At 33.5% G+C, this 14,334-nt stretch overlaps 2 protein-coding genes and 1 pseudogene across 6 annotated transcripts; all 3 read left to right on the plus strand.

Moving 5' to 3' along the window:
* Nucleotides 1-716: 716 nt before the first annotated feature.
* Nucleotides 717-3,419, plus strand: LOC111310634 (putative receptor protein kinase ZmPK1). Its single transcript, XM_089761950.1, has one exon. The coding sequence runs from the start codon at nt 884-886 to the stop codon at nt 3,317-3,319; it is 2,436 nt and encodes an 811-aa protein (XP_089618076.1). The 5' UTR covers nt 717-883; the 3' UTR covers nt 3,320-3,419.
* Nucleotides 3,420-7,181: 3,762 nt separating this feature from the next.
* LOC111311101 (putative receptor protein kinase ZmPK1) lies at nt 7,182-9,838 on the plus strand (annotated as a pseudogene).
* A 672-nt stretch (nt 9,839-10,510) lies between these two features.
* Nucleotides 10,511-14,012, plus strand: LOC111311980 (protein RETICULATA, chloroplastic-like). Of its 5 annotated transcripts, none has more exons than XM_089761960.1 (8): nt 10,511-10,662; nt 10,752-11,346; nt 11,533-11,631; nt 11,984-12,204; nt 12,361-12,430; nt 12,510-12,589; nt 13,326-13,416; nt 13,678-13,816. In XM_089761960.1, the coding sequence occupies exons 2-7, from the start codon at nt 10,795-10,797 to the stop codon at nt 13,411-13,413; spliced, it is 1,110 nt and encodes a 369-aa protein (XP_089618086.1). In that variant the 5' UTR covers nt 10,511-10,662; nt 10,752-10,794; the 3' UTR covers nt 13,414-13,416; nt 13,678-13,816. The 5 variants fall into 5 exon arrangements, with proteins under 5 accessions (XP_089618086.1, XP_089618090.1, XP_022767608.1 ...); XM_022911873.2 differs by having other exon boundaries at nt 10,512-10,662; nt 13,326-13,390; nt 13,678-14,012; XM_089761964.1 differs by lacking the exon at nt 13,326-13,416 and having other exon boundaries at nt 13,678-14,012.
* The last annotated feature ends 322 nt before the right edge of the window (nt 14,013-14,334 follow it).

The following is a 14,334-nucleotide window of genomic DNA, read 5'->3' on the forward strand; positions in this document are numbered from 1 at the left end:
AACCAATGAACCTGCGACACGTGACACGGGCAAAAACCTATTAATCCGTGCTTCTGCAGCAGTTATATGTGCAATTCCGTGGGTAAGGAACACGGCCATCAATGTCGTGTGAAACAGGGAAGTCAATGTCGTGTGCAAAATGGAAGTCAATGTCGTGTGGAAAATGGAAGTCAATTTTGTAGGTACTTCCATTTTAAGAAAATTGTCCCTGTGACCTTTTTTCTTCTCAAAAAATTTTTTAATTTTAACTTTTATTATTTAAAATATTTTTTTAATATATTACAAATTTAAAATTTAAAAAAAAAGAAGTGGCGGACAAAGAAAAATCCTAGATGAGAATAGTAAAAGTCTACCTAAAACAAATTGCATCCACAGACCGCAAAGAGATCCGTTGGCCTGCAATTGAGACAAACAAATCTATCTACGTGCTTGATGCAATGTGACTGCATTTCAGAGTTTATATTTAATATATTATTAATTAATAAATTTTAAATATTATTAATAAATTAAATAATATTATTTTATCAATAAATAAATATTAATTTTTAAAATAAATAAATATAAATTAATATTTTAAAAAAAATATATTCATTAATAAAATAATATCATTTAATTTATTTCATTAATAAAATAATATCATTTTATTCATTAATAATATAAAATATATATATTAACAATGCATAAAAATAAATCCTTATCTGTAATACCTGCCTAAAGTCGAAAATATAACTAGAAGGGCCCTGGATTGCTAAGACTTGTATTGACAAAAGACCATGATTTAAGTTTACAAAATTCCATGCTTCATTGGAATTTTCTTTTGCATAATTATTTTTGGTTTCCTTTAAGGCAACTCTCATAAGTTCTGAAACTAAACCCAGTAGCCATGAAATTCCAAACCATAACATCCTTCAGTTCAATTATTTTTCTCTTTGTTATCTCTATGTGCTTCTCTTTGTCAAGTTCAAGAAATCCTAACAACTTGCTGAAGACAGGCTCTTCTCTGTCTGTCGAAGATGACGCGGACGTGTTAACTTCTCCAGACAACACTTTTAGCTGTGGCTTCTACAGTGTCGGTGAAAATGCTTACTACTTCTCAATTTGGTTCACCAACTCTAAGGAGAAAACGATTGTTTGGATGGCTAACCGCGACCAACCCGTCAATGGAAAGGGCTCCAGAATTTCTCTTCTGGGAGATGGTTCCTTTGTCCTGACAGATGTCGATGGTTCGACCACGTGGGAGACCAACACCAGCACCACAGATGTTCAAAGGGCAGAGCTTTTGAATAGTGGGAATCTTGTTCTTAAGGACTCCTCCGGTAAAATTCTTTGGCAAAGCTTTGATTTCCCGACGGATACACTTCTTCCTCACCAACCCTTTACCAAAACTAAGAAGTTGATTTCCAGGTTAGGAAGAGGAAATTATGCTGCTGGATATTTCAACTTTATTTTTGACAATGACAATGTCTTGAGATTGATGTATGATGGGCCTGATATATCAAGCGTGTATTGGCCTAATATTGATCTTGATGTGTTCCAAAATGGGAGAACAAACTATAATAGTAGCAGAATTGCTGTTTTAGATGACATGGGAAGGTTTTTATCAAGTGATGGGTTGGATTTCAGTGCTTTCGACTCGGGTTTTGGGGTCAAGAGGAGGTTGACAATTGATTACGATGGTAACCTCAGGCTCTATAGCCTGAATAATGGGTCAGGATTATGGACCATTACATGGGAAGCTATTATGCAACTTTGTTCAGTGCATGGGCTTTGTGGGAAGAATGGGATCTGTGTTTATTCACCAGAACCAAAGTGCTCATGCCCTCCTGGATATGAGATGGCCGATCCAAGTAATTGGAACAAAGGTTGCACGCCTAGGTTTAGTAGAACCTGTTCACAGTCCCGGCAGGTGAAATTCTTGAAGATTCAACATGTGGACTTCTATGGATTTGATTCCTCTTACAATGAACGGATATCATTAGAATCTTGCAAGATGAAATGCTTGGAAGATTGTCAGTGTCAAGCTTTTAGCTATAGGCTATCTGGGGAAGGAAGATGCTACACTAAAGCTGAACTTTTCAATGGCTACAAGTCTCCAAATTTCCCTGGTGCCATATATTTAAAATTGCCTTTGAGTATAGAAACATCAGAAGCCATCATTCTCAATGGCACTAATCAAACATGCAATCCAACTGAATCTACAACAATAATAAGGTCTTCTTCTATGTATGAAACAAGAGGCAAAAGGGTGAGATGGGTTTATCTATACTCATTTGCCTCTGTTATTGGTGCAATTGAAATGCTCTTCATAGTGTCAGGTTGGTGGCTTCTTTTCAGAAAACATGGAGTGCCAGAAGTGGCGGAAGAGGGATACCGTGTGATATCTAGTCAATTCAGGAAATTCACTTATGTCGAACTCAAGAAGGCAACCAATAATTTCAAAGAAGAACTGGGTAAAGGAGCCTCCGGAACTGTATATAAGGGGGTCCTGGCAGATGAAAGGGTGGTTGCTGTAAAGAAATTGGAAGATGCGTATCAAATAGAGGAAGTTTTTTGGGCAGAAGTGAGCACAATTGGAAAGATCAACCACATGAACCTAGTGAGAATGTGGGGATTTTGTTCAGAATCTAGACATAGACTCTTGGTCTATGAGTACGTGGAAAATCAGTCTTTGGACAAACATCTTTTCTCAGGAAATGTGCTTGGGTGGAAAGAGAGGTTTAAAGTTGCCTTAGGGTCATCTAAAGGTTTGGCCTATCTTCACCATGAGTGCCTAGAATGGGTTACACACTGTGACGTGAAGCCTGAAAATATACTTCTAGATGGTGAATTCGAACCCAAAATTTCAGATTTTGGACTAGCAAAGCTGTCTCAAAGGGGCAGCAATAATTCTGAATTCTCCAGAATTCGAGGAACAAAAGGTTACATGGCTCCTGAGTGGGCATTAAACCTTCCAATCACAGCAAAAGTAGATGTGTACAGTTATGGGGTCGTGATTCTGGAGTTGGTGAAAGGTATACGGCTCTCCAGTTGGGTGTTGGAGGATGGCGAGGAGCAGGAAACTGAATTGACGAGGTTTGTCAGGGTAGTCAAAAGAAAAATTCACTGTGAAGAGGCTGCCTGGATAGAGGATGCCGTGGACATAAGATTGAATGGACAATTCAGCAGAATCCAAGCAGAGAAAATGGTTGAAATTGGAATTTCTTGTGTAGATGAAGATAGAAGCAAGAGACCAACAATGGATTCCATAGTCCAAGCTCTAATGGAATGTGAAGATGAAGTTAAGGTCCCGATCACTTCTGAGAATCGTGGCAGAACTTGAGCAATAAATTTCTTTTCTGCTCAGTTTTATTTTCAAGGAATCTAGTGTTTAAATTTGCAAATTGTAACCCGAAGTCAATAAAAATGCTTTCTTTCAACTATAGGCAGGCTTAGTTAACCAGGATCATATTAATAGAATCTGACAGTCCAAAATTTTCAATTTCACCACCCTGTCCGTGCCCAGGACTCAGCTTACTCGGATCTTATGACTTTGAGGGTAAGTTTAGTTGGTAAAAAGGACACCATTTTTCAGCACGAATCCAGACTTTTATCACTGAGGTAGAACCTGTTCCTTCAAACATAGACAGAAAATGAGATCCATCAGTTGACTTGCCCTTCAAACATCTCAAAAAGCAACTGCCCAAGGGATAAACTTACTGAACTGTAAAGCAGTTGCCTTTCACACATGAACATGCAGGCACATTTGCAGCAAGGTCAACCTGATTGAAGATATATATGTTTTTATAGAACTGATTGATATGCATTCTTTGTATCCCTATCATTTTATTTCCCCCTTGAGTTTAGCTATAAGATTAGGAATTTAAAAGAAAAAAAGTTAACAGCCGTTTATGTCTTATCATGTTATAACATCAATTACACCACGCAAGTAGACTGCAATGTATGAACAAAAATAAGCCACCAAAGTGGAAAATAGATAATGACACTAGCTTGGCAATGACAAAATTACATTCTCCAGCTGTTTTTTTTTTTTTTTTTAATAGCTCGAGTTGTGTTTTTATTAATTTCTTTCTTAGATGCATTATTTGATTGTAGTTGAAAATTATAATTGATACCATGAAGCTAGCAAAAGGGTCAAGATATCCAATTTGGGCATCTCAATCAAGTGAAAATCAATTAATAATTCTAATCAAATTGGATTTGTTAATGTTCAATTCAAGTTAATTCCAGAACTCAATTTATAAACAATTTTATTAATGTAAATAATATTTTTACTTTTACCTTGTCATTCTTAAGAGAATGAAATTCAAGGAGTTAAGTTTTAAATGGTGATAATAATAAGTTATATTTAATCTAATTAGGTTCACATTCAATAGTTTATTATAATTTAGTTGATTTGATTCAATTAGATTAGGGAGGTAAAATTATGTTAAAGGTTTTTATTTTTTTGTAAAAAATTAGAATTTAGTCTATATATAATAAATTATATAAATTTAATCTTCATACTCTATTTTGATTTAATAATTTTGATTTAATTATTAATTTCATCAATTTTCTATGGTTAAAAATACTGACATGATTGTTGATTTGCTAAAGTAAGTATTAACTTGATGTTGGCGTTAATTTTAATGATGTGGTATAGAATTTGTTGTCATAACATTAACTTGTAGACATGGCACTTAGATTAAATTAATTGTTAAATTATACAAATAATTTATGTATTTACATAAAATTTGAATTTTAGTCTCTATATTCGCACAAAATTTGAATTTAGTTTCTTTATTATAAAAAATATTTTAAAATTTTAAAATGCTTTCTAGTTTTCTAAAAATATTAAATTTAATATTTTTAATATTTTAATATCTTAATTTCATTTTCTTGAAAGTTTTTGTATTTTGTATTTTTTTAATTTTAAAATTTAAAAATTTTCAATATTTTGAATTTTTTTTAGAAACTTTCTAAATTTTAAAAATATTACATTTACTTTTTCCGATATTTCAAATTTTTAAACAAAATTCATTTTTTGAATTTGTTATGTTTTTAAATTTTAACATTTTATTTAATCAAAATATTATTTTTTTGTTAAATTTTTAGAATTTTTATAAAATTTTCTATTTTTTTATGTTTTTTAGAAATTTTTGATATTTTTTAATATTTAAATAAAAATAAATAAATAAACTATAAAAAGAAACAGGTTTTTAGAATTATTCTATTTGATTTATTTGAGAAAGAATAGTATAAGAATTTGGGTAAAATAGGGAAATAGCAAAACACGAAAAGTTTTAAATTTCGATTTATTTTTCACTTAAATAAGATAAAAAAAATGTAAATTTTTTAAAAAATTTATAAACTCTTTTTTAAAACATAAAATATTATAAAATTTTTCTAAAAATCATAAAAATTTTAAAAAAAATGGAAAACTTTATAAAAATTCCAAGAAAATAAAAAATAATAAGATTAAATATTTCGATGTTGAGTTTAAAAAATACAAAAACTTTCAAAAATAAAATTTAAAAAAATTAAAAAATTGATTTAATATTTTAAAAAACTAGAAAATTTATAACAAAATTAAAAAATTTTTTTATATTAAAAGAACTAAATTTCAAAATTCATACAAGTATAGGGACTAAATTTCAAATTCAATGAGTATGGGACTATTTTTATAATTTAACAATTGATTTAATCCATCCAAATTATCACACCAGCAAAGTTAACAACTATATCAATAAGTCAACTATCACATCAGCATTTTAACAAAAAAATTTAATAAAGTTTTTTATTGGACTAAGATCATCAAATTAAAATAGTATGTAGATTAAATTTATATTAATTATAGTACAATGAGTAAATTTTAAATTTTCATAAAATATAAGGATCTTTGGTATAATTTGGCTAATTATGAATGTTAATCTTACTCAATGCTAATTTGACTATTTACCCGAATAGAAATGGGATGGATATTAAATTTCTAGTGGTGATGAGAATAAATATTATTTTAAATTTTTTATCAAATATAAAGACAGAGATGAATAATATGGTATCCGTCATGTACTCATATTATATATATATATATATTATATTTAATAAATAAAATTTTATATTTTATTAAATAATATAAAATTTTATTTTAGATTAATTAGAATTAATATATTTTATATAAAAAATATATTAATATATATTTATTAAAAAAATTACATAAATGTATAAGATAAAAAATTAAAAAGCTAAAAAAAAATTATTTTTTATTTGTTAAAAAATACTGATACAAAGATTATCTATATCTATTAAATATCCATAAAAATAAAATAAATTTAAAATACTTTTAATAGATATAAAATTAAATATAATATAAAATTTAAAAATAAAATAAAAAAAATATTATATCCATTTCATATCTCAAGCATGGTCGTCCCTAGAGATTGTGGCCTAATTAGTGATGGCAATGGGTCGGGGCGGAGCGAGTTTTTCCTCGCCCCGAACCCGACTCGATTTTAAATATATAATACTCGAATCCGCACCCGACCCGATAAGTTTTTTATTTTTAATACCCAAACCCGACCCGACTCGACATTATATAAAATCAAATCCGACCTGACCCGAAATTAATAAAATATTATTTTAAATATAAATATAAAATTATATATATATAAAAATATATATAATTAAATATAAAATTAAAAAAATAATTTTTTTATATATATCGGGTCGGATAGGGTCAGGTTTGCTTAAAACTCAACCCCGAGCCGACCCCGAAAATTTTTTACCCTACCCAACCCCGACCCGAACCGATATCCGATTTTCAAAAAAAAAAAACTGATCCTAAGCTGTCGGATCGGGTCGAAATCCGACGAGTTCGGGTGCTTTTGCCTTCCCTAGGCCTAATCAATTTGGTCCAATAACTTTGTCAACAATTGAAATTTCTGTTAGGCCAAAAATAGGGCCATAACTCCCCATCCAATAGTGCAATAAGTGTTAAAGTCGACTTTGTTTATATATATATATATATATATATATATATATATATATATATATATATTTGATAGCTGGTCAAAGCCAACTTTGATTATATGAAGAAATATTGAAAATTATTGATAATAATTTAAACAATTTCTGGATATTTCATAGTTGGTCAAGGGAAAATGTGAATTGTAAAACTACCATATGCATTAGATATATGTCCTTCTTATGGGAAATAAACTCTCATATTTGATAACAATATTCTGAACCTTTTTCTAAAGCGCCATGGAAATACCTCTCTTACACATTCTCCTCCTTGTGGCGTCTTTTCTGGCTTGTGCTTTGACAGGGCTACAAGGGTTGTCAACCTTAAGCCCCGGAAACTCCTTGGATGTTGAGAACGAGAATAGGTATTTGGTTTCACCAAATAGAACATTTACCTGTGGATTTTACAAAGTTGGCCCCAACGCCTATTGCTTTTCCATTTGGTTCACCAATTCTATTGGCAAGACCGTCGTTTCGATGGCCAATAGGAACAGACCAGTTAATGGAAAGCAATCCGGGCTAATCCTCCACGAAAATGGCAACCTGGTCTTACTTGATGCAGACGGTTCAATTGTGTGGTCAACCAGCACAGTATCACATGCAGCTGTAGAAATACGGCTTCTTGAAACTGGAAATCTGGCCCTAATCAACCCTGAAAAGAATGTAATCTGGGAGAGCTTTGATTTTCCCACGGATACACTCCTTGCATCCCAACGGTTTACCAGGAACACGACGTTGGTCTCCATGAGAAGTAAAGGTACATATCTATCGGGATTCTATAACTTGAAGTTTGATGATAATAACGTATTAGATCTCCTTTTTAATGGTCCTCTGCTTTCAAGAGTCTATTGGCCAGATTCCGTTTCAACCATATTCTATTATGGTAGAACACCTTACAATAGTTCAAGAATAGCAGTTATAAATGAAATTGGTAGTTTCATATCAAGTGATAATTTTTTATTCAATGCATCGGATTATGGAGTCGGTCCAAAAAGACGTTTAACATTGGATTATGATGGAATAAGATTGTATAGCTTAGATGAGTCAACTGGATCATGGAAACTCTCATTGAGGCCTGGTGGCTTAGATGCTTGTATGGTTCAAGGGTTGTGTGGGGTCAATGGAATTTGCAGCTACAATCCACTGCCAACTTGCATATGCCCCAGAGGTTTCAAGAGAAATGATCCTTCAGATTGGTCAAAGGGATGCTCTCCTCTGTTTAATCTGACATGTAATCCAGCTGAAGTGGACTTCGTGGAGCTTCGTAAGACGGATTACTATGGATATGATTTAGACACCTCCGAAACTGGCATTACGCTGAAGACATGCAGGGATAAGTGGCTAAATGATTGCAGATGCAAGGGCTTTGGTTATGCGCTGGATGGACAGGGTCAGTGCTTCCCAAAAGTTGCTCTTCGAAATGGTTACCGTTAGCCAAGTACTCGTATCATTATGCACATCAAGGTTCCCAAAGAAATGGTGAAGTCTACTGAAGAGCCAGGGGCGGTGACAACAAATGCTTTGAATTGTTCAACTAGACAACTTGTTCTCGAGAATAACAGCGCTGAAGAAGGCAAAACTAAGAAAAACAGGTACATGACATATCTAATTACCTTTGCAGCTTCTCTTGCAGGCATTGAAATGATCTGCATTGGTTTACGGTGGTGGTATGTGTTCCGAAACCATGCTGATAATGAGAAATTAGTAGATACAGGTTACATTGCACTAGCCTTGGGATTTAAACGTTTCACGTATTTGGAGTTGAGAAGGGCAACAAGAAACTTCAAAGAAGAGATAGGAAAGGGAGGCTTTGGCAAAGTCTACAAAGGGGCTTTAGACGATGAAAGAATTGTAGCTGTAAAGAGACTAGAAGGTGTTGTGCAAGGAGAGACAATTTTGGTCTGAGGTGAGCATCATAGGAAAAATAAATCACAGGAACTTGGTGAAGCTTTGGGGCTTCTGTGCTGAAAATGAGCACAAAATACTGGTTTATGAATATGTGGAGAATGGATCATTGGATAAAATCTTGTTCTTAGATTCACCCAGGATTTTAGGATGGGATCAGAGGTATAATATTGCAGTAGGGACAGCAAATGGTTTGTCATATCTCCATGTGGAGTGTCTCGAGTGGGTACTCCACTGTGATATAAAGCCTCAAAACATACTAATAGATAGCCATTTTGAACCTAAAGTGGCAGATTTTGGTATGTCAATGCTTTTCAAAGATGGTAATGATAGAGGGTTTTTTAAGGTCCGGGGAACAAGGGGATACTTGGCTCCAGAGTGGATGATGAACCTGAAAATCTATACAAAGGCAGATGTTTACAGCTATGGGTTAGTCCTGTTGGAACTATTGACAGGAAAGAGTGCATCTGGTCTTCAATCAGCTGCTTCGCTAGATAAAGAAAGTAGCGACCTGGTAGAGTTGGTCACTGAAAGGATAAGACAAGAAGAGCTTGAGAAAATAATTGATCCTAAACTGAAGGATAAATACAACAAGGAGCAACTCAAAAGAATGGTTGAAGTTGTTCTGCTCTGTATCAAAGACGATCGCAATACAACGCCAGCTATGAGTAAAGTAATCGAGCTGCTAATTGGAAATAATGAGTGAAAAATGAAAACCGGATGAAGACATTGAAGATATTAACTGATTAATTAGGCTTGAAATCCAAAGTCTTTTTTCTCTTTTTTTACAATGATTCAATTCCAAAGTTTAAAGCCTTAGACTAGGGTCCTTAGACTAGGGTTCTATACTGCTTTGAACCAGAAAATTAGATCAATTGCTGTAATTTCAAATTGTTTAAACAGAAGCAATAAAGTTTCATACTTATAGTCTTAGTTTCCAAACTATGAAAGCTATCAGCACGCCCAGAAAGCTTTTTCAGCTGACTAACCAGCTTTTTCAGAAAGTCGTGGGAAATCAAAACATTTCCAGGAACGGGAGCAGCTCCAGATTTGAGCTTTGCCGCGCTTGCCATGGCATTCAATTATCTGGCTCTGGCCCGTTCCAGAATAAAATGAAATTATTAAAAAACTCAGAAGAAGACAAATCTATATCCGTCAAAGAATTTAAGTTGTTGATTAGAAAAGAACAGAATAACAAAAAAAAAAAAGGATGTCATCTTCATCATCAATAATGATGAGAATAACAAACAAAAGAATTCTTCCATTGGACCATTGAACGTGATCAGAAAAGCCAACGTTCAACTTGCAAAATGCAAATTGGAAAAAGCATTTGATGGCCTAAGCACTTACATAAAATTTGTCACAAAAAATCACAACGAAAAAGAAAACAAAGCTAATTCAATATTAATCCAGTTTGACCAACCGCTTTCACAATATGTGGACAGCTTGACCTTTCTCGCACTTTGAAGCTAAACTCCCCACATGTGCTAAGTTACCAAACCCTAGACATATTAGGGCTCTCACACGTGTCTTAACATCCAACCTCACGTGCAAAACGCCAGTGGCTCTTCAACAACGTTGGGGAAACAACAAAGAAAGAACAAACAAAAACCAAAAAGTTGTAAAAGAAAAAGAAAAATACGGCCTCTTTTATAAACCTACCACTCAAATTATCACTCTGTCGCGTCTCCGCCTCCTCTTTTGACACTAAAAAAAAAAATCTCCAAATTATTCATTTTTACAGCCACCAAACAAAGGGTTTGTTCCTTCTTAAAATCAGTTTAACTTTTCTTTTATTCGAACTTTTTTTTCTATTCTAAGCTAAGCTGTCTTTGGGTTTTAATCAGGTTACAGCATTTTGCAGTTTCCTCTATTTGTCGACACAAAAAAATGTCAGGTTTTGGATTGTCACATTTGGTGAATGTTAAGAACGAAGTCGTTTTAAGGAAGTTATGGATTCAAGATTTGAGCTTTGATAAAAATAGTAGTTCAAGGTTCGTTTTTCCAGTGAAGAAGAAACAAAGGCTAGTAACTTTAAGCTTGTCTCAACAACCAGAGGCAGAGCCTCAATCTGGTGTGGCAACGAGTATAGTAACTAAGGAAAGTGGTGAAAGTAGTATAAGAAAAGAAGTTAGGATTTTGGGGAGTGATGTGGGAGCGAAAATCGATGACGGAAATAGTGGGGGATTTTTCAATGGAAATTCTGGAAATGGCAAAGTTAATAATGGTGGTGGTGGAGGAGGTGATGGCGGAGGCGCTGGCGGTGATGGTGATGGTGAAAAGAGAGATCCGGAAGAGGAGGAGTTTGGACCAGTTATGAAATTTGAGGAAGTTATGAAGGAGACAGAGGCTAGAGGGGCTACTCTTCCTTCAGACATGTTGGAGGCAGCAAAAAGTGTTGGGATTCGTAAATTGCTTCTCCTTAGATATTTGGATTTGCAGGTAATGTTAGTAAAAGTTTACTGATTTTTTTTTTTTTGTAGAAAAAGAGGATTCTATTGATATAAAAACAAATTAAGCATGTTTTAGAAGAGATAGTTGGGTGACTGATAGGAAAAAGGTTCAATTTTTGCGTAGAGTTTGAATGATTTTGTGATTGGAGTGTATTTGATGCTGTTATTATTCTAGGGATCTAGTTGGCCTATGGGATTTGCAATGAGATCATGGGGGATGCTTCGGAACCGGATGTTGGCTGACCCATCTTTTCTTTTTAAAATTGGAACAGAGGTTTGTTTAATGTTCATCTTGTTTTTTGTAATACTTATGCAAGTTGTATGTGTGCTTACATTGAAAAATACAGTTATACTAGATAAAATACTCTTGACTATGTATTCACATGATGACTTTCATATTAACTGTTCAGGATGTGTTAATTGTTCAGATTGGAAAATAACAACTCTTGGGCTCCATTTTCATGGTCAATTGCCAAAGATGAGTTAATAAGCTGAAACTTGAAGAAATAGTTTGAGTTTATTATAGGCTCCATGGGAAGCTAAAGTTTATGAGTACCTTTAATGTGGTGTTTGCATTGCCAATTTTCGTATAAATGGGTTACCATCATTGCTTTATCATAATGCAGATAGTCATTGATTCTTGTTGTGCTACCCTTGCGGAAGTTCAAAAGAGAGGCAAGGACTTCTGGGCAGAATTTGAGCTGTATGTTGCTGATCTTTTGGTTGGAGTGGTGGTGAACATTGCTTTAGTTGGTATGTTGGCACCATATGCACGTATTGGGCAACCATCTATATCGAAAGGGTTCCTTGGGCGCATGCAAAATGCTTATGGATCTCTCCCTAGCAGGTTATCATAAGATGCAACAAATAATTGCTTGATACAGATGCATCATAGTGCTTTTATTTTGCTTCTTTATGCATCTTGTCTTGTGTTATGTCATCTGCAGCTTTGATAGTATAAAAAGTTTCTTTATTGAGTCTTTTTGTTTATCATCTTATATAGTGTGTTCGAAGCTGAAAGGCCAGGTTGTAGGTTTACAGTAAAACAGAGAATTGCTACATACTTTTATAAGGTAAAACTTACATATATATGTCAACTGAATTATAGTGTCATCTTCGGTGGATTGATATTAATTATCAAATATTTTTTAGGGAGTCCTGTATGGATCAGTTGGATTTGCATGTGGTGTTATAGGCCAAGGAATTGCAAATTTGATAATGACTGCAAAGAGGTAAATGCTTCCCTTATTTTTATCACATGCTGACTTCCACTTCGCATATTCTTTTTTTGGTGTTCATTTTCTCTATATCATCTACATCAACCATTCAGCATTCTTTATTTTTGTGAAATGTCAATAATATATTTTAATAGCCACAAGAAAAAATTTTGTCTCTTCTTCCTGCTTTGAATGATGATGCAGCATATTTATTCTTGGTGCTCCATCCATGAAACTTTTGTCTAGTTTATTACTTGGAACTAGTCACAATTCCATTCTGTCAGTTTTGGAAAATTGAGCAACGATTTTACTTTTCCACAAGCACAAATCTTCCATATGCTATTGATCTTTTCGTGTTCTGGGGTTGAGGGTATTGAGGCAGGGTTATTTAAGCTCCATCCGGAAGCCAAGTATCTTTTAGTGGACAATGTCTGGTTTATAAAATGATCTTATGTGGAAACAGTCTTTTTCTACTTTTCTTACAGAGATCTTAAGGATTAAAATAAAGTCTAAACATGCTGTGTATGAGATCTAGACTTCATGGCAAAAAGGTGTTTTCTCATTAAACAAATTATGGTTCTTATATGTTTCTTCAAACCACCTCTTCTAATTATATGCTTTGGATAAAATTTAATCTGATATTGATTTATTTATTGAAATTGAGCTGTTATTATGAAGCAACTAATAACTTTTTAAGGATATCATTTTCTTGAATTTTCTCATTTCCTACCATATATTTTCCATCCCTCAGGAGCATGAAGAAGTCAGAAGAGGACATACCTGTGCCACCTCTTCTGAAGAGTGCAGCTCTCTGGGGTACGTATGCCTTCACTTCTTGAATGGTAATCTTATAAATCATAGAACCATTGCAATAATATGATCTGAAAAATTATGGTGTTAATGACCTGATATAAATTTGCTGTTCACTGTTTCCTTTATTGTGATTCATCAGTTAAGTTTGCCTTAGTGCATATGATCTATCAAAAATTAATCGAATAAACCTGTAGAGTGTTTATTGGTTGGCATGGAGATTTCCCCAAGCTCCGAGCATCCTGCGTTTGATACGTGTATACTAATTAGATGCAACTCCTCCCATCTGGCAGGTGTTTTTCTTGCAGTTTCTTCCAATACTCGATATCAGATCATCAATGGATTGGAACAGTTGGTGGAGGCATCACCTTTGGCTAAGCAGGTTCCACCAGTCGCAATGGCTTTCACGGTTGGTGTGCGATTTGCCAACAACATTTATGGCGGGATGCAGTTCGTGGACTGGGCTAGATGGAGCGGAGTGCAATAACTGCACATGTATTTTTTTTCATATATTTGGTTAGAAATAGCCTTCCCTGACCATTTCATTTGGGGGTAGAGTTATAAATTTCAATAATTGTGAGTTTTGGATGCTAAACATCAATGTGATAGCCACAAATCTTTTGAATCAGATGAATTGTTGCTTGCGAGGTTGAAAAGCTAAGAATGCAGGCAGATGGCTATCTTCCTTTGACCTAGTAATTCATATCATTTAGTTGATTTCAAATACAACATAAATAATCTTAACACGAATACACGAATGACATGAATAACTTAAAACAGAAACATAACACATTTATTATATGTATTATACATAATATGATATAATTAATATATTTAAAATTAATTTATACATAATTAATATGATATGATTAATATAATTATATACGAATAATATAATTAAACATAATTAATTACTCAAATAATACGATATGATAAGATACGATTATATA

Source organism: Durio zibethinus, chromosome 1, assembly GCF_047325235.1.
Source record: "Durio zibethinus cultivar Kanyao isolate XHJ-2024 chromosome 1, ASM4732523v1, whole genome shotgun sequence".
In the NCBI taxonomy this organism is placed as follows: domain Eukaryota; kingdom Viridiplantae; phylum Streptophyta; class Magnoliopsida; order Malvales; family Malvaceae; genus Durio; species Durio zibethinus.